This window comes from Sceloporus occidentalis, unplaced genomic scaffold, assembly GCF_023333645.1.
Source record: "Sceloporus occidentalis isolate IW3139 unplaced genomic scaffold, rSceOcc1.0.p SCAF_63, whole genome shotgun sequence".
Taxonomy (NCBI): domain Eukaryota; kingdom Metazoa; phylum Chordata; class Lepidosauria; order Squamata; family Phrynosomatidae; genus Sceloporus; species Sceloporus occidentalis.
This window is the reverse complement of record NW_028317043.1, coordinates 2933750-2952578: the sequence shown is the minus strand read 5'-3', so window position 1 is coordinate 2952578 and position 18829 is coordinate 2933750. Positions and strand designations below refer to the sequence as shown.

Here is an 18829-nt window from a genome sequence, read left to right as displayed (position 1 = left end):
CAAGGAGAATCCAGTGTTTGGAAAACACATCTAGTTCAATACCATTCTGACTCACACCTCATGTCAGTTCTTCTACTTTATGGTCCGGCATCAACGGTTTATGACATCACATGCTATTAATCTCGCCCCCCTGCTTCCAGGGGCAACAGTATAACAACCCTTATGATACACATCTCCACTCACACAATGTACAAGCAATGCACATATATAACGCCCCATTCATTCAACCCTTAATAAAACGCATTGTAACTTTTGCGTAGAGCCCTCTAACTTGGTTGGTTTTTCTTGGTCTGTCAACTAAGTTAGACTTTCTAATATACTATAATGATTGCTCCCCTTGACATAAATCTCTGGTTCAGTCTGCTGGATCAAGAAAACCAGGGCAACCAAAAACCAGGGCTACCGGGGGTTAAATAATGTTTTAGACCTCATAATTCATCCGTCAGGATGTACACAACAACATGGGTATGTTACACAGATACAAGAACAACATGAACTACAGTGCATTTCCATAGGAACATAATAACTTTCTCCAAATGTATTTAAAATATATGCGAACCTTCTAAAATGAGAGATTTTCTCCTAAAAAATAACATGGGTGTTCCCAAGGACCATTTGATGCATAAGTAGGATAATACACAATATTACAAACTATTTCATTGTGAATGCTCCAAATTAACAAATCAAATAGATCTAATATAATTGCAATCAACAGAAAGATGTGGTATATCATTAGAATTACACCAGTTCACAAATGGTAGCTTTGTGGAACCACCACGGACCAGAATTTCGCAGAGATGTCCCTCCCAGTAATAAAGATGAAGAATGAAATGCGTCGGTGAAAGTTGGTGCCAGCAATGCTGAGACTTAGCTTATTCTGCAAAGTTTTTCATTACAGACAGTCATATTCTGAAGTAGTTGGTCCGCTGACAATGTTAAAATAGCCAGCGAGAGCTCCAAGGTCAAGGGACAGGGAACGCTGTCTCCTGAGCACCTCTGAATCTTCACTCATGTACAGAGAAGTGTCTGTGGGAAGAAAAATCAGTCTGCTTTAATACTAGAAAAATGAAAATATTAGAACAGAACGAAATTAAGTCTGTATACTTTGACACCCTTTTATAACTGATACCTTTCATTGAGCCAACATAGGAAAAGACCTAATGTTAGTTAGAATATTTGTTTAAATCACCATGTTAGTTATGAAGAATTAGGAAAACCAAAATAAAATGAAATGTGGGGAAACATGAATGAGCGTTGTTGTAGGCATTTTGTGAAACCTCATTCTGTCACATTGGATTTTCCAAATGCAGCCTGGTGACACAAGGGATAGAGCTTTCGGAAACAAAGAGCTGGCTACATTCAGAATCAAGTGCTTTAATCAGCAGGAGGAACGATCAAAGCCCACATGCAATCAGAGGAAGTAACAGCTATAGACTAAAATTCCCCTTTTTTTCCCATGTTTCACTCAATAATTCCTAATTTCTGTAAATAAGTAATATTCAGGCAGTCTGAACTTTTTTAGGGCCCTTGATTGTCCAAGGACCATATCTACAAAATATGCACTTTGTTAATTGATACACCATGTAGTCCTCACACCGCACCATCCACTCAATGGATGCTGCAACAGATTGATCTGATACAATATTGCAGAATATGCAGATAATATAGCATTGTATTATAAGCTAATTATCATTAAGTGAAAGCACAATAATTATCGTAAGTATTCTGCTCCTTATAACACATCTGGAAAATAAAATTTCAGTCCTCTATGCATATTTATATAATTGTATAAAACTAAAATTAGTGCAAAAATATAATATAAGGTATAGAATTGTGTGGATTATCAAGAAAACAAAATGTCAATTAAAATAGCAAACCCCAAATTTGCACAAATTCAAGTCAGTAAGCCATGGCTTCTGAAATACTACATTATGTGCCTTTCTACATTGAGTCCTACAGATGCGTTCCTTCCTGGCTAAAGTTGAAAATAAAGATTGTTCGTGGCTTCTACAAAAACATTACATAAACTGAAAAATACAGGTAAAAGGTCAATAAAAAAGGTTTGTACCTGCAATATTTTCTGGCAGCTCTACTTCTTTCTTGAGCAATCGCTTTCGCTCGAGAAGAGCCGTGTCGAGGCTCTGGCAGCGCGGTTGGTCCTCCGGAGGAGGGTGCAAAGCCTCGTGTTTCAGGAGTTCAGCGGCAGAGAGACGCTTATTGGGGTTCCTTTCTAGTAATTCTGTGAGAAAGGACCTCATGGCAGGACTGCAGTCTTCTGCGATATCTTCTAATGGCGGGGCTTGCTTGTGTATCTGTAGAATTAAAATAGTCCACTGTTACCGAAATAAAAAACTAAAATCATAAAAACCTTTATTTTTTTTTACAAACCTACTTTTGTACCTATGTTAGCATAAAAATTTGCACTAACTGGTCTGAAGAACCACTTATGTTTCAGTGTTCAATAACATGTTACTAGGTAACACAATTTAAACACAAGGTTCATTTACAAGGAAACCAATTAGGTTGGCATGTAAAAAAAGATAAACCTACTATATAGAGGTATGACGGAAATGCCGAGCGTGGGTATCTCTTCACCCATGGAGGATTCCCAGTCTGCATGTGAATAATTGTTGCCCCCATGCTGTAAATATCAGACTTGGTTGAGTGCCCTCTGCACAGAACCACTTCTGGGCTCATATACAACTGCAACCAAACACACACAAAAAAAATTACAAACAGTGAAATCTGTACCCAAGTTAACCTAGTTTTTAAGCAAAGTTCTAAAAATCTACATTGCATCACAATGGCAAACAATCAATGTAACTTTGGTCAATCTAAATGACATTGACAGTGATCATTCACATATGTGGGTTTATTACAATTTTTATATTTTGTCACTTTAAATTTTTGTAATGCTGTCAAATATGTAGCTGAAAAGAATAAAAGTTAGAAAAGTATGATATTTTGGGAACAGTGCATTTATGTTTTTTGGGGGGCTTTATTTTAGCAACAAATCGGATATTGCTGAAGAATAGCATTTAACTTTCTTTCTTAATTTCTTAAAGCACCAATGTGGAGAATATTCAACTAGCAAAATATTTAAAAACTTAAATCCCTTAATTGTGTTTTTTCTTTCAAGAAATTATTCTTAAAGTGCATTCATGGTGATCCTCTCAATTCTGGAAATATATTGAGTATTAATTGATTGCAAGCTTTTCTCTTTTATGCCATCCACACCTGACCGCATTATTGTTCTACGTTAAGGCTGTGCTTTGGGGGTAATGGCACTTTAAGAACAAAAACGACATTGTAAATCAGTTGAAAAAAAAATCTGGATTAATGATCCCTTATATCTCAATTTATTAAATTGGTGAAAACCTCAATAAAAATACCTGTCATGAGGAAGTAGGATAAAATATATTAACACTGGCTAACATTGCTTCCTTCTCTAATTAATAGGACAGAGTGTCCTTCTGGCTTTTAGTTCTGCAATTGCCAAAGCCTTTCAATAGCTTTTGTGTTCAAACCAGGAATTCCGAACAATTGATTATGTAATTATTACCTCAGTTCCCCTCAAGTCCTTTGGATAATACACATCTCCAGTCATCTGGACGCTGAGTCCAAAGTCCACTAAAACGGCTTTTGTTGACATGAACACAATGTTGCTGGCTACAAAGAGATGGTTAGATACGTATAACTTATGGGGCTTTTGTTTTAAATGGCTACACTACTACTACATCTAATGTTACATGGCCTAGGCCAGAATACGCCTCTGTACATACTGATCATCTATGAACCTAAACATCCTCATGTGAACGCTGCTATTCTTATACAGTATTATCAGCAAAGGGGAGTCAGGAACATTACATGATTAGCTAGAAAGAACATAGAAATTGGGTAAAAACAACTATTTTTCTGTAGATTAATCCGCGGTACGTTCCAGAGACTTACGTTTGATGTCATGGTGGATGACATTTTTGGAGTGCAGGAAATCAAGCCCTTTAAGAATATGTTTGGTCACCCATATTATTTCAAACTCCCGCAAAGGACCACAGCTTTCAAGTTTCTCCATGACAGAGCCTCCTTCACCGGCCTCCATGTAAAGATGCACCATATTGTCACATAATATGGCCGCATACAACTCGGCTATATTCTCATGGCAAAACTGTACTTGAATCTCCACATCTGCTGGCTTGAACTGTTCCACCGGAATCTGAGGTGAGGAGAGAAGACAATCACATAGTTAGAGTCATGTGGAGAGTAGTCTTGGAGGACGGCAGCTTTATTCTATACTAACCAAATATCAACCCATAGGTGTGCTTCTAAAAGTAATAATTTGTCTGTTTGGTAAAATGCATTTAATGCAAATTAGGTCAAAATTACTATGGTGGAACCGTGAAACTTAGTATCATGAAACATACAGGGTCAGACTAAACAGATGAGTTAAACTCAAAAACCAGTAGCGCCTATCTTACTGAAGCTGAACTTTTCATTTGAAGAACTGAGTTTCCTTAGATCTTTAGATACTTAGCTTTAATAAATATCTAAGAAATCACAAAGGACAGCCACTAAAAGATAATGCTGATCGTTCCAACTAACTGCTTTATTTTTCTCATTTTATGAATGGAATTATGAATGGATTTAACAAATTCACAATCACTTTCAAATATAATTGAGTTTGCTTTTTAATTTCTGTGTGTTACATCTACTTAATGTCTATGTTTTGGCCAAGTCACGTCATTATGTGTTAAACCAATTAGTGGAAATCTAAGCGCCAACAGTGCTTTTGGTGTGTTGTATTTTTTAGCGCTTTGGCTTGGCTTGCGGCCTGGACTAAAAGTTGAGAGCCAGTCCCTATGACTATTTACAACGTCCCTATATTTCCATAGAGAAACACATTCTCAAATGAACATACCAGCTTGCATGCCATGCGATTTCTGGTTTCCAGATCTTGTGCCAAATGTACTTTTCCAAAAGCTCCACTGGGAACAAATTCAGAGCCAATATTTTTGTAGGTCATCTTCCAGGGAAATAACAGCACGTCCATGTCTTTTTGGTAGCGACCACCTTTAACCGTTAGCTTCTGAAAGGCAAAGGAACCAAAGAATTATTAAGCACAAGGAACAAATGTCAAACCTCTAAGCCAAAGTGCTTATGAGTTGCCGATTATATGCAACACATGATATAAAACTCACAATACTAACATAATTTAGTATTAAAAAAAGTAATTTCATGAACCAGTTGTGCTAATGGGCAAAGGATCTTGGTGCAGTGACATTTTGGTTCCTACAGAGAAGATTGTTCTGCGTAGACGAGTCTCGATGTAGAAATAGCTTGACACATGAAAACTAATAAAAGGTTACCAGAGGAAGTAAATTCCATTAGCAGAGATCTTTCTGATAAAGAAAAAGTATTAATAACAAAAGGTATGACACAATGCTTTGTAGTTTAATAGGGTGGCAGTAATGGAACATTTTACTCATATAATTATAATGAGAAACATGGAAAGGGAAATTTGCATACGTTAAAACAAGAGACGTCATTGAGAAACCTAAAGCTACGTTAGGTAATTATGAATCAGTGTTTTTCACGTTTCCTTCGTTTTCCTCCACGTCTAAATATTGTTATTGTGGTACAAAGTTTTTTCATATTATTTCAAAGCTATAATTTCAGAAAAATCATACAGAAAACACTAGTGCGTTTATTTATTAAAATAAAGTTTGCATGCGGGTTGAAATTGGGTAAATCAAGTGAGCATTATGGGCTGAGCTGGCCCATAATAAGGTATGGTTGAATAAGAGGTGACTTTCAATAAAGCTCCCCACATTACCCATGCATTATACAGGGCACCTCCGTCCTCCTTGCTGAAGATGTTGACTGGCACTAGCCCTTCAGAATTCATAGTGAAGTCAGTAAGTTGAAATGTTAAAATCTTTTGCAAACGCCCTGTTTCTTAAGAGTCCTGCCTCTAAACCCAAGACTATATCAGCCACAAACTGACCTAATTTATCAACTGGCAAAAACACCATTTCCTTCTGACTTTCAGAAAATGAAACCAAAACCAACAATTCTCTGCGCCATGCCCACTCTATATGGACAAAAGTATTGGGACACCTGACCATTACACCAACAGAAACTTTTACGACATTGCATTCTAAATACATAGACATTAATAAGAATTTAGTCTCCCTTTTTGCAGCTATAACCGCTTCCACTCTACTAGGAAGGCTTTCCACAAGATTTTGGTGTTTCTGTGGGAATTTTTTGTGGGGTTGAGGTCAGGGCTCTGTGCGGCCGGTCAAGTTCTTCCACACCAAACTCATCCAACCATGTCTTTATGGACCCTCTATGTCTAATTTATTTATTTATTTTAGGAATAAAAAAAAAAGATAAAAAAGATTTTCTCACCTTATTCAATACGATTCCACACTCCTGCTGGACATACATATGTAAATGACTTTTTGCATCCGACACCTGATTTACAAAGCTTTGTAAGTCCTTTGTAGTTCCATATTTGACAGACATCAAGAAGGAGGATTCTTGACCACTAAGAATGAGAGATTCTGACCTTTCCTCGTACTGGTAGTCTTCATGACGCACTGTAACTGTACTTTCTGAGTCAGCACAAGATTCCCTGTCCAGATACAAAGTTTCCATAATGCTAACAACATCAGACACATTCAAATAATTCAGTAATAAATCAGCATCCTCCTTCTGGTCACCGGTGGTACTCATATAATCCATGTTTTCCGCAAAAGTACCTGTCATACAAAACAAAATCTCAGTTATTCGAATGGTTTTATAATACTTTTTATACACACAATGCTACAACTGATTTTAAGTCCTTGACCTAATTTGCATGCGCCTACCCAGAATCCCCTGTTGTTGTGGCAGCACCATGAGATTTTTGAGGGAAAAAACTAGCCTTCTGGCTTGTCTGGTGTCTGTAGATGAGTGTTTAATAATACTTCTACTACCCCCTTAAATTTAAGTGGAAGGGTTTTCCATCACCTTTACCCACCATAACTTAGTCCTTGACCAAAAGGGGTTGCAAAATCCAGCAGTGGTAGAGTTACTCATGGAAACGTGGAATGAATAGAAATTCCGTTAAAGATGAACAGAAACGATACTTCAGATTGTACCTGTGTCATTAAATAACTCGATGCATTTCAACAGGGAGTTGGATTCCTTTATATAATTCATTATCCTCAAGGCAGGAAATTTTATACTTGGCAGATGCTGAAAGATACATTGCTGGACAATTGCCTACAGCGGGTTCACAGAGGAACGTTTTCTAGATCAAACAGATTTATAAAACCATATGCTGGTAAAAATCTGAATGAATAAAAAAAATGTTCAAAATTAACAGAACCAGTGGCCTCACTGGAGTGAAGGAAAGGGTCATATATCAGTACGGCCCCCAAAGATGAAAATCGGGAGATCCCGTTACCATTGTAGCCCTTATATACACAATGTGAATTTATTCATTTATGAACTGTAAATAAGACATGTTTTAATTAATGATAGATCAGACAGGTCTATCCACTCTATGGAAACAGCCACATGCATGTAGAGAGAACCTTTAAACCATGTGTAGACTCATGGGTCTACATAACATGTGGTCCCAAACAGGGCTACACTGACCAAGAAAAGTCATGGAAGATGAAGGTCATCCACAGCTGGGGTGCTACAATGTTTAGTCTAGAAACACACAGAAACATAGAAAGTACCGGCGGATAAAAATCTCATCCAGTCTCCCCAACAATACATAAAAAACCTTGAATTGAATGGCTACTAGTCCAGAAAAAATAGTGAAATCTGTAAGCGCGAGCAAGGAAGGAACACAACACGCATTGCATGTGCATGGCCATCAAAAAGTATTCTGCCCATTTGTAGCAGCTGTCAGCTGCATAGTCACACAGCTCCTGGACACGTCTCCGGCCAACAGCCCTACCTTTGTCAGGCCAACACCGTCCCTGGTCCCCGTTGTTGAGAGGCAAGCATCTGATTTGGTCAGTATAGTTATACAAAGGAACCCATGCCAAGCAAATGATGTCTTAAGCATTAAGTCAGAATAATGTAATATGAATAGAATACAATGTTTTTTTTGCTAGGTATAAAAGGTCCTGACCTTTCTAGGAAATGTATGTACCAACATCATAAGATCTAGACAGATCGGGGCTCCATTCATTACAAAAATTGGTCAAATTTTGACTAGCATTGCACAAGACTTCTCAGACATTTCCCATCAAATCAAACATTTCAGTAAGTACTGGCATGCAACCAAGACTTACAAGAAATGTCGAATAAAATAATCGCACGTTCTAAAAATATTTTTTTTTTGCTGAACATATTTGGAATCTTGGCCCATTTAACATTTTGAGTGTTGTTTTCTTTTTGTACCATGGCTAAATAACTGACTTTCTCTCTGCCTTATTTACTTTACAAAATGTTTTTACGCCACCTTTAAGAAGTTTTGTTTCTTAGATCCTAAAATAAGAAAGGCCAAACACTAGCCGGCCAATTCAAGAGAAGAACTTTAACATCATAAGCCTTATTTTTTTTAAAAACAATGATGGCATTGTATCCAAAGGGCAATCACCATGGCAACCTCCGATTTCTCTACAGTTGGCATATTCCTCCAGAACAATAAAAGGGATGATTAGCAGGCATTTAGAGAGAATACACAGAATAGAAAGTGTATACTTGTCAGCTATATCATTATACCCTTCTCACAAATTTAGAGTGTCTTCAAAAAGTAGTCTTCGGGTTCCTTTTGATATATTGTTTAGACGGGTGTTTTGGATTTGAATGTGACTTCAACGTTCAGACCTTTGTGGTTCAGGCGCTGATTATAACTGGGAATTCTGCAATCATACAATGGTTTCTCGTATGGGAGCGGAAATCCCAGTTTGGGTGAGGAGTCCCATTTGAGGCAGACCTGGATGGTCTATAAGGCCAACTAAAGTGTCTTCTGAGAGCACCCAGCTTCAATATGAGGTCAACCGTGTCAACATTTGCCTCAATCACCCAAAAAAACTGAATTGGGGATATGATTAGCTCCTATTACGTCAGCATTTACAGAGGTGTTAGAATTATTAGAGATGTTATAATTGGGAGTTTTTTCTAATGGACTACCACACCAAATCTTCAAGGGACTCTCCAGCCATCACATGCCCTTTAATGCATATAATAGCTGCATGGCCCCCTGTAAAATCTTCACATTGTTGCTTTTTTACAAATTCAGAACCCCCCCCATGCATTTGCCTTCATTTTCAATGACCACTTTCCAATAAAAGACACGCTAAACCAAAATGACACACATTCCCTACACACCAACCACGTAACTGCTCTGTGTAATAATTAAATGTGGCCGGTGACATCATATAGCTTGGTATGCAGACTACATAACAACCTGCAACTGTTCTGTACTCGGTCACAGAGCGCCAGATAGAAATAGCACCATACAATGTGAATCATTAGTGAATCACGTCTCGCACTGCCCCCCGCCCAACAATCCCCATGACTGTGTTGAAACCCCTTTCTACTAAACTGCTGAGCAGGATCTTATGACTTCCTGCAATTTTGCCATTCCCTGAAACGTGTTTATTCTCTCAATCATCCAAAAGACAGGACGATGTCATTTAGCAAGGCTTTGCATTTTTAAGGTTTATATATACATGAAAACTACTTTTGTATTGCCAACAGATTCTGTAGCGCAGTAAAATACGCAGTTGGGAAAGGTGTCCTGTAACTGTATAGATGAAACATACTGACATGACAACATGAAACCCGTGATGAACGCCAGCGTCCAAGAGCAGGACCCTCTTCTCTTTCTGTACCAGTATGTCTTAACGTGTGTTAATCTTAATGTCAAATTGTGTATTGCCAGTTGTATGTTATTGTTACTCTTTGCTGTCCCCCTATAGTAATAGCACCTCTGGAGTGCTATAGATACATGTAATGTATGTATAACCAAACCTATCCTTTAAGCCTACACAATTAAAGCCTTATTCTGGGGAGCCATGATCTTAATCCTGATCTGCTTCCATGATAACTTCTGTCTGTAGTGCAGGTGTGATGTCACCGCTTACATCACAGCCTAGTCTATTGAATAAGAAAGATAGTTTACAATAATTACCCACATTACATTGGGAAAGACCAGCACAATATCAATACCCATGTCTGCTATTTAAACATACATTTTGTGGCAGAAATATCTTGTCATTGATAACTTAATGTGCAGATAGTTTGCCATCATCGGTGATCAGCAACCTGGGACTACATTTCCAACAAGCTTTTAAAAACTGGAGCAACTGAGGACAACAACTCCCACCATGCACATCAAGGTATTGAGTACTTCTAACCAGTTTCCTGCAATCCCCCATCCCAGTTCTTTCTCACACATGGTGGCAACCATATAGAAAATGCTAGCCTTGGCATGTATTTGGGTCGCCCCTGTTGTGCCAGGACCCATATCTACATTAAGGTGTCCAGATTGCCCCTTTAAATAAGAATGGGGAATGTATACTGGACAGCCTTGTAGAAGGGGGAATCTGGCCACCCCATTCCACATGCCAGCCCGTGGCTTACCTTCCATATCCCATTTATGATCAGGCATGGCTCCTGGAAGTCACGTTCTGTCCATTGAAGAGACAGGGCAGAGCGCAGGGGCATACATGCAAACAGTCCAGTAGTCCGCGTGAACTGCCCGTGATCTGCGCTGTGCACGAGATCTGGAAACTCCAGAGCAGGAAGTTTTCTCGAGAAACTGGGAGGACACTTTCAGGAAATGATGAGAACGAAACATCGGGGCAGGAGCTTCAGTAAACAAGGGCTTTAACCCTTACAGCACCGGCGTTCACAGGGAAAGATCAACATAACCTCCCAAAAAACAACCTAAAAATGTGAGTGTGCCCGAGAAACTGCCCCAGATCGGGCAGAAGCGTCTGCTGTCAGGGCAGGATCGGTATATCTCGCCCCAGAAAACAGGCTCCAGAGACTGGAAGAAATGTGAGACATACATCGGAGAAGTGAACCGGGAGATGACATAAACTTCCAATTAGAATGAAATGGAAAGTGTAAACAAAAAGAGCAAATCCGATCATAGTATAACGTGTGAACGAAAAACGAATTCAAGCTTTCATTCCGAACATAAAGCACCGGCTCGTGTGTAATATATACACGATGTGTGACGTTTGCAGACATGCAGGTTTTATGATGTTTAAAGGGATTATTAAAGACACTTTCATATCTCTGCCCATCCACCTATCTCTGTCTACACTGATCACTGCTAACCCATACCTCCCAACTGTCCTTCATTAGGATAGACAGTCCCTCTTTTCACCTAGAAGCCCCTCCTCTTCCCCCTCTCCTGGTGTTTCAGGGTACTACAGCCCTAAAGCTTACAATAATTTGTATAAAAAAACAGCAAAAAATGTGGTTATAAATTACATTTTACTTCTAAGTGTCATTTCTAAAAAGTCTTGTAAAGCCCTGCCCTTAGCCACGCCTCTAACCACACCCCTAAAACAACTTAAAAAAAATTACATGTTGCTGACCACCTTCTTTTTAGTGCCTTTCTGCATTATTGGGGATGTATATGTTTGCTAGTAGGACTGCCTTGTAAACAAACAAAGGACAATCACATGCAAACCCTGCACTGCAGGTATAGATCAAATGAGAAACAAATGGATTAACAGAAATGACTATAACATTTTTTTTATAAATATCCTAACAAGATCTACAATTTTATAATAATAAAAAATGTGCGCATGTTTAAGTGTATAGTGTATGTAGAGAGTATGTATATGTGCAGGTAATTATGCGCAGGTGTATGGAGTTGGAATGATTGTGTGTGTGCGTATGTATAGATTATGTGTATTTGTGTGTGTGTGTGTGTGTGTGTGTGTGTATGTATGGTTGCATATGTGTGTATGCACGTGTATTTATTTGTGGAGAGCTGCCCCTGACCATCAACACACATCTTAATATAAGTCATACCACTCAACCACCATATTCATATCTGCCACCATCAACATAATATTCCTCCCCACTATGATTTCCACCCCCTATCATTAGTACCAAAATCGCCCTCCATCTCTATAGTCAGCATTATTCCCCCTTCATACCCTCCCCCAGCACACCCCGATTCATATTTTTGGATGCGAGTTAATCCCCTTTCCTCCCTGAGTCTGTCAGTCTGCCTGCGGGTCTGCGGTGCGGTCTTGCTCTGCAGATCTGCTCACCAGATATGATGTCATAACGGTGCGGAGCTGACTGGCAGACGCGCAGAGGATGGGAGATCAGTCGGCACAGATCTCTTTCATGGCCGTGGGGCAGTTATCCCGGGTAGGCCACCCTGGCCCTGTTTATTTCTGAATGCAGGCTTTATCTGTGGCTCTGTATCAGACGATCGTAATTACCCCTGCACTTAACCACAACCTTCCCAAGCCCTGGTCCTGTGCCGCTACAAAGAACATGAGAGATTGTGATCATGCCATGGAACGCTCCGTCACACAGTGGCTGTTGTGTTTGCTTGTTGCTATGTCCCGTGCTTTAGTAAATATGTTTAAGCCACATTATTGACGAGCAAATGTCCTGCTACAAATGTAACGCTGCTTACGGCTTACCCTGATTTATGTTGCCCAAATCAGATGAGGGAAGGGAAAGGCCTGTGATAAGGATTGATTATCGGGTTGAAGATGCTGTTCCACTAACACAAACATTAAAGGGGTGCGCCATTTAAGTGCATCTGATAGCTGTGAGGTTCCTCAGCACAGCCGCCATAGACTGCAATAGAAGATGCGGCACTCATTTAAGACACGGAATGCCACAAAATCACTTCATATCCCGGCACTCTGTGACGTAAATGCAGTGAAGATGCAAAGAATAAGGTACATATTTTCTCTTTTCCTCTTTTTTTATCAGTTTGTTATTGTGTGCGATTTTAAATGATTCTACTGACTCTCCTGTAACAGCGCTATGGAATCTGCTGGCGCCATATAAATAAATGTAATGTAAAAACAGGGCTGGTGTTTCAGCCTAAGCCCTGTTTGTCTCACCGATGCCCCTTTAATGCTATGAAATAGGTGTCTGCTTCTGTAACTGTTTCTTTCTCAAAGTATATATCAGAAGGAAGTTCTTATCTACTCAACTATAACGTGCCTGGTTCAAGTATGTTCCCAGATAAGACGGCTACATTTTTCTTTCTTACCAGACAATTTAAATATTGTCTTGTATTTCAAAAATGTTCTCCCTGCCCACGTCACTGATTGACAGTCATTTTATACAGCTCTCTGGTAATTGCAATACAAAAAAAGTAAAGACTGTAAAAATTATTATATATATTTTTTTTTTTTTTAAAGTCCCCAAAATGTTGTCCCTGTAGAAACGTTGAATAAAAATAAAGCATTTGTTGCCCATCAACCCAAAATGTAATTTAAAAATGTAAGATTATATTTTAAAATAAAATAATATTGGGCGAAGATCTGACACATCCTGAAGGAAATGATCAGCATAGGGGTTTTTGCTTAATTTCTTAAGAAAACAGTTGTGCAAACTTTACATTTACTATAAGGAAGATAAAATTACTACTTTAAATCCGGTGTGAAGTATAATTGTGCCTTACAAGCATTATGTATGTATGGATTTACTAATAACAATAGAATTGCATAATGCAGTGATGCGGATAGTTCACATTCCAGGTATGAATACTCTTGGGTTCCATCCATTGAGTTTCTCCAGAGTCATACCTGGGAACTCACTGGGTATGCCCCAATCAAACTAAATTACCACATCTTCAGGGCAACCTTCGAATATTACTGAGGGGTCCAAACTCTACCTGCTCCCCACCTAGTTCCCGTATGGCCCTGAGCTTGTGCTGCCCGTACTCAGGTAGGCATGCCTCGTCTAGTGTGACCTGCTCCCAACTCTTGAAGGAGAAGTTAGGGAGAAGCCTCAGGGGAGTAAACCTAAGAAATTCTCTAGTTAAGATCACTCATCCTCAAAAATCACCACTGAGCTGTAGCTTCATGATATGTTCAGCCAAATAGTGATTTTTGACACATAAGAAAGCACTAGAGTGTTCCAAGTCTTCTTATATGACTTGTAGGATTGTAGGAGGTTCATGTAGCTCTGTAGGACCCATATAGAAGAACTCAGGGGAATGAAGGTCTTTTTATGGTGGACCAACCTGTTATACTGGGTGATTTCTGGGTATCACAGCTTATGACCTGGCCTCCAGGGCAGCTTTTTGATCTCCAAGTGGACATGTGGTGTTTAGCTCAAGTCGCTTGCAACCTTTACTGTTGATACCCTGGTAGTTCCCATGTTAGGTAATGCCCTTTTTGGCCAGTGAACCTTATGGTGTACACATCAACGCGCTAATTTTTGTGAATAAAGGCAGAAAGTCGTGTTGTTTTGGTCGTGTTGTTTTCCGAAGTGCCACATGTTCTTGTTCCCCTATTGTTTCAAAGGCTGGTCTTCAATTTTAGAGATTACTTCAGAAAGGAAAACATTGCAAAAGCCAACCGAGTGACGTTGGCAGCGCAGACTTGCTGATCTTTCCGAGAACCAGGTCAGTTCAACAAATAGCATCTGGTTGATATTAAGGTTCAGTGAGCAAACACGCTCTGAATATTGCCGTGTGCAGGAAATAGTTCTGGGTACTGAACAACAGATACCTGTTCAGAGTAATCTAGAATTTAACCCGTGCACTGCCACCACACTTCATAGACATGAAAATATTCTAAAGATACTCAATAAACAAGCACTGATTTTGTTAAAGTTAAATTAAATACCTTTAAAAAAGGGTGTTTTTTCACTTTGTAACCCATATTACATATATGGAAACATATTAAATCCAAAAAAAAGGGACGTGAAATGGGTCACTATGACAGCTGTTTAGCACTAGTATTAGTGTTTCATTACATAGGAGCGATAGGTGTTAGAACAGTCATACCAGGCATGTTTCGGGAGATCAGGTTCTGGCAGCTGATTGTTGACTGATCCATAGCACTCCATTGATCTGGGTTAAGCTTTTGGCTTCGCCTACTCCCCACCTGGTTCTACCCAGATGTAAACAGCAAAATATTTTGTGCCAGACATGCCCAAATGACTTCTGTAAGCCTTATCATAGATGCTTGTGTCCATGTACTGTCTCCCTGGTTTCACTTCTCCTTTCATCAGGTTCCACCCTTCTGCACTTGAAATGCTTTGGGAAACTTAAGTAGCAGCTTCTTAGATACGAGAAGAGGGTATAGCCAACATGCTGCAGATGTCATAAGTCCTAGGAATATTCTTCCGTTAATCTGGAATGTGACTCTGATTTTAACTACTGAACAAAGACAGGAGGGTCCAAGCCTTTTCATTTGTAGAGCCGTTCATGTAACAGTGTCCAACATCCTACAAACACAGAAATGTCTTTGGCTGTATACGGCCATCCAGATGACTAACCCTGTTCTATACAGACCCTACTAACAAAGATAATTTGATCACGTATCGCTTTAAAGTCGGAAGCCAGCCGTTGTAAGGCTACATAATTTAAGGAAGTAATCAAATACCATTTGCAAGAACTGACCAAGATACTGAACGAGTATAGATATGAAGGGATTTCTCAATAACCAGAGGGAGGTTAATGGGCTCCCCGTGGTTTAAGAAGGCTTACTTCTTTCTGAATTAGCACGCCTCTACACAATTAATTCGATGTACTGACTTTTACGATCTTGCTCGTGTTTTAGCCTTTGTTTCATTGTATGTGGATATGGAGTGGAGTTAGAAAGAGGGGCCAGCTTTTCTGATATGCTGCCAGTAATTTGACTAATAAACCGTTAGATCATGTGTATAACTTTTTATAACACCAAACATGTTTAAAAAGACACAAATGAATCTAAGATGTTAACCAAAAACATGCCAAGCTTGTTTCAAACACATTACACTAGAAGGGAACTCCAGATGGGCAGTGGACCCCTTACTCTCCATGTCACAAACTTCACAACTTTATTAAAATTGACATTGTACAGCTTGACAATAAGATAAACACACTATACTGAGAAGAAGGCCTACATCTTGTAAGCTTACTACATACTAGGACTGGAGTTATATAGTAAAAAATAAAACTGTATCTACATGTACCGAGTGCTGACCCTTCACAGAATGATTTAGCATGTTGGTACTTCTACTAAATCTTCTTACAGCTTTCATGTAACCATAATGTTGCTGTTTTGTGGTAGACCCCAGAGAGTCAGACAACCTTTGCTACTTCCTTAACGTCAGGCTGATATGTATATATGCAAACACAATCTATGTGTCTATCTATCTAAATCTGCAATCCAAGAATGAAATCAACTCCAAAATATGAAACATTAAAGAGTCCATAGGTATATCGACCATGGGCCAGAACATTTTATATTTTTGCCGGGCAATAAAACCAGAGGCTGCATATACTTGAATTGAAGCTCGGCGAGGCACACTTGCAGGTAAGCCCATTACTCTGGTTTATGCAAAGGACTTTCGGCAAAACGTGTGGCTGTCACTGGGGATATTTACTTAAATCGCTGCTACTACCTCTCCTTTTATTATTATTATTACTATTATTACCAGGGAATAATAGAATGAAGGTTCCTACTACTGGTCTTAGAGGTCAGTAGATTATATATATATATATATATATATGTGTAGGTCTTTATGACCTAGTTAAGCTAAGATTTGTATTTATTTTTTGCTAAAAGTTTCAAGGGGCAGCTAAAATAACCTGTATATTTATTAAAAAATGTTTACACTCACTTAATATATGCCAACTTACAGTTAGTCACAGGGGTCCCAAGTAAGTACTATAATTACACATGTACATTTTCACCCCACACAGAGAGACATCAGATGCATTCACACAAAATTCTAACATGCTACACATCCAGGGTGGGGGCATACACTGTGATAGCGCAATACAGCGCCCTCTAGTGGCTAAAAGTTAATTCATCAACACAGCAGCACTACTTCAGCTTTTCACCCCCCTAACATTCATCCACCCAGCATCAAAGTCATCATCAGGTCTGGGACCACTTCTCTTTCCCAGTCCCATATTTCCCAGTCCCCTTTTTCCCAGTGCCCTTTTTCCATCTAGAGTCCACCCCCTTGTGCCCATCCCTCTTGTGCCAATACCTCCTGGTCCCCAACATCTTTCTGCATACCCCTCTGCCATAGACCTGGTGTGCTTACCTGGAGAACGCATGGCACCAGGATGCATCCATGGATTTCGCACCTCGCAACTTACAGGACTTAAAGGATCTATTGCGAAGGTCTTGGTGCAGATACAACAGCACACCTTCAGAGTAGAGGACTGCATTGGAAGGCGGGTCCCGCGGGACCCACCAAAAAACTTGCGGGCGCGGGCAGTCTTTCTGGGGCTGCGGGCGGGAGCGGGCGGTCAGGCACTGTACCTGCGGGTCCCGGTGATCCTGCGCAGGCCCCCAAGGATGCCTTCTCGCTGCTCCATTACATTGTCTCCTATCTTGCTCCGCCCATGAACAAGGCGGAGTCACATAAGTTGACGTCGCCTTGTTCCTGGGCGGAGCAAGAGAAGAGACGCTGTGAGGAAACAACTCGAGGGCAGCCTTGCGGGACTGCGCGGGAAATCAGGTAAGGAGGCGGGCGTGATTGGCCACAAATGTGGCGGGAGCGGAACACCCACATTGCGGGAGCGGGATTCAAAACAGCGGGAGTGGGATTAAAAAAGCAGTCCCGCGCAAGGCTCTACGTCAGAGGTCTAGTAGAGTCCACGCCTCAATGGGTCAGGGCAGTTTTGGCAGCAAAAGGGACCCTTAACAATATTGGTCAGGTGGTCATAATGTTATGGCTGAACAGGCAAGTATTCCAGCATTAGATCTTTTACCAACAAATTTATCGTTTACTTGAACCAGTGTTTAGTTAATAAACCCTTAGACTTTAAATAGGCAAATCAGGAAAGATTTAAAAAGGGAACTTCCATAGATTTAAGGTGAAGAATGGAAAATCAAGCACATCAATGGAAAACAGAAGTGCTAAAGATATAAAAGAAGCCACCTTACCAAAAGGGAACTTCCAGGAGATGCGTGCCAGGAGGAAACGGGAACACAAAATAAATGTCCTTCAGAATGACCGGAAGAAAAAGGACTTATGTGGCATTATCTTTTTGATTCAATATTGTACTTTAGTCACGTGCACATTTTTCCTTTAAGTACAACAAGGGCTCGCTCTGAGCACACTATACATGGCTTTTCCACATATACCGTATATATTGATAAAAGACTAATTGCATTATACACTGCTCTATGCATAAAGGGTTACACTGTATACAGCTGTATAAAGGGACTGTTCGTTCAGCCACGGGGAAGGCACCTGCTGTAGCACGCTGTGCTGCTATACACCAAATGCAAACACTAGGTTGCCAATAGATATGTGGAAAAGGCCATATGTTCATATGTGTATGTAATATATATATATATATATATATATATATTTATATAATGTGATACAAGTGATCCTAACACCAACTGATAAAACAATACTTGGAAAGTAAAGAAATATGACATCATTGAAATATTTTAATATGATCAATGGTCTATTTCATTTTATAAGTAATTAGATGAGTTGCATTGTAAATGGCACCGCTAGATCCATGTACCAGTAACAGCAATGATTGTATGTAACTTTCCATACACTGGCTGCTCCTAGGCGCACTCGTATCACACACATACGCAACGCTAGAACACTGGAGTAGTTTGGTAACGCCGGGATGCCGTAGCTGGTAGTGTGACCGCGCATGCGCGGTTCTGCTTGTTGCCCCCCTGTC

General features: G+C 39.8%; 1 protein-coding gene across 1 annotated transcript; it reads right to left on the bottom strand.

Moving 5' to 3' along the window:
* Nucleotides 1–892: 892 nt before the first annotated feature.
* LOC149287190 (mitogen-activated protein kinase kinase kinase 8-like) lies at nt 893–6744 on the bottom strand. Its single transcript, XM_089493184.1, has 7 exons — nt 6409–6744; nt 4916–5083; nt 3952–4213; nt 3563–3669; nt 2551–2703; nt 2069–2312; nt 893–1026 (listed from the first exon to the last, which is right to left on the bottom strand). Exons 1-7 carry the CDS (start codon nt 6742–6744, stop codon nt 893–895), a joined length of 1404 nt encoding a protein of 467 aa, XP_089349310.1.
* Nucleotides 6745–18829: the final 12085 nt, after the last annotated feature.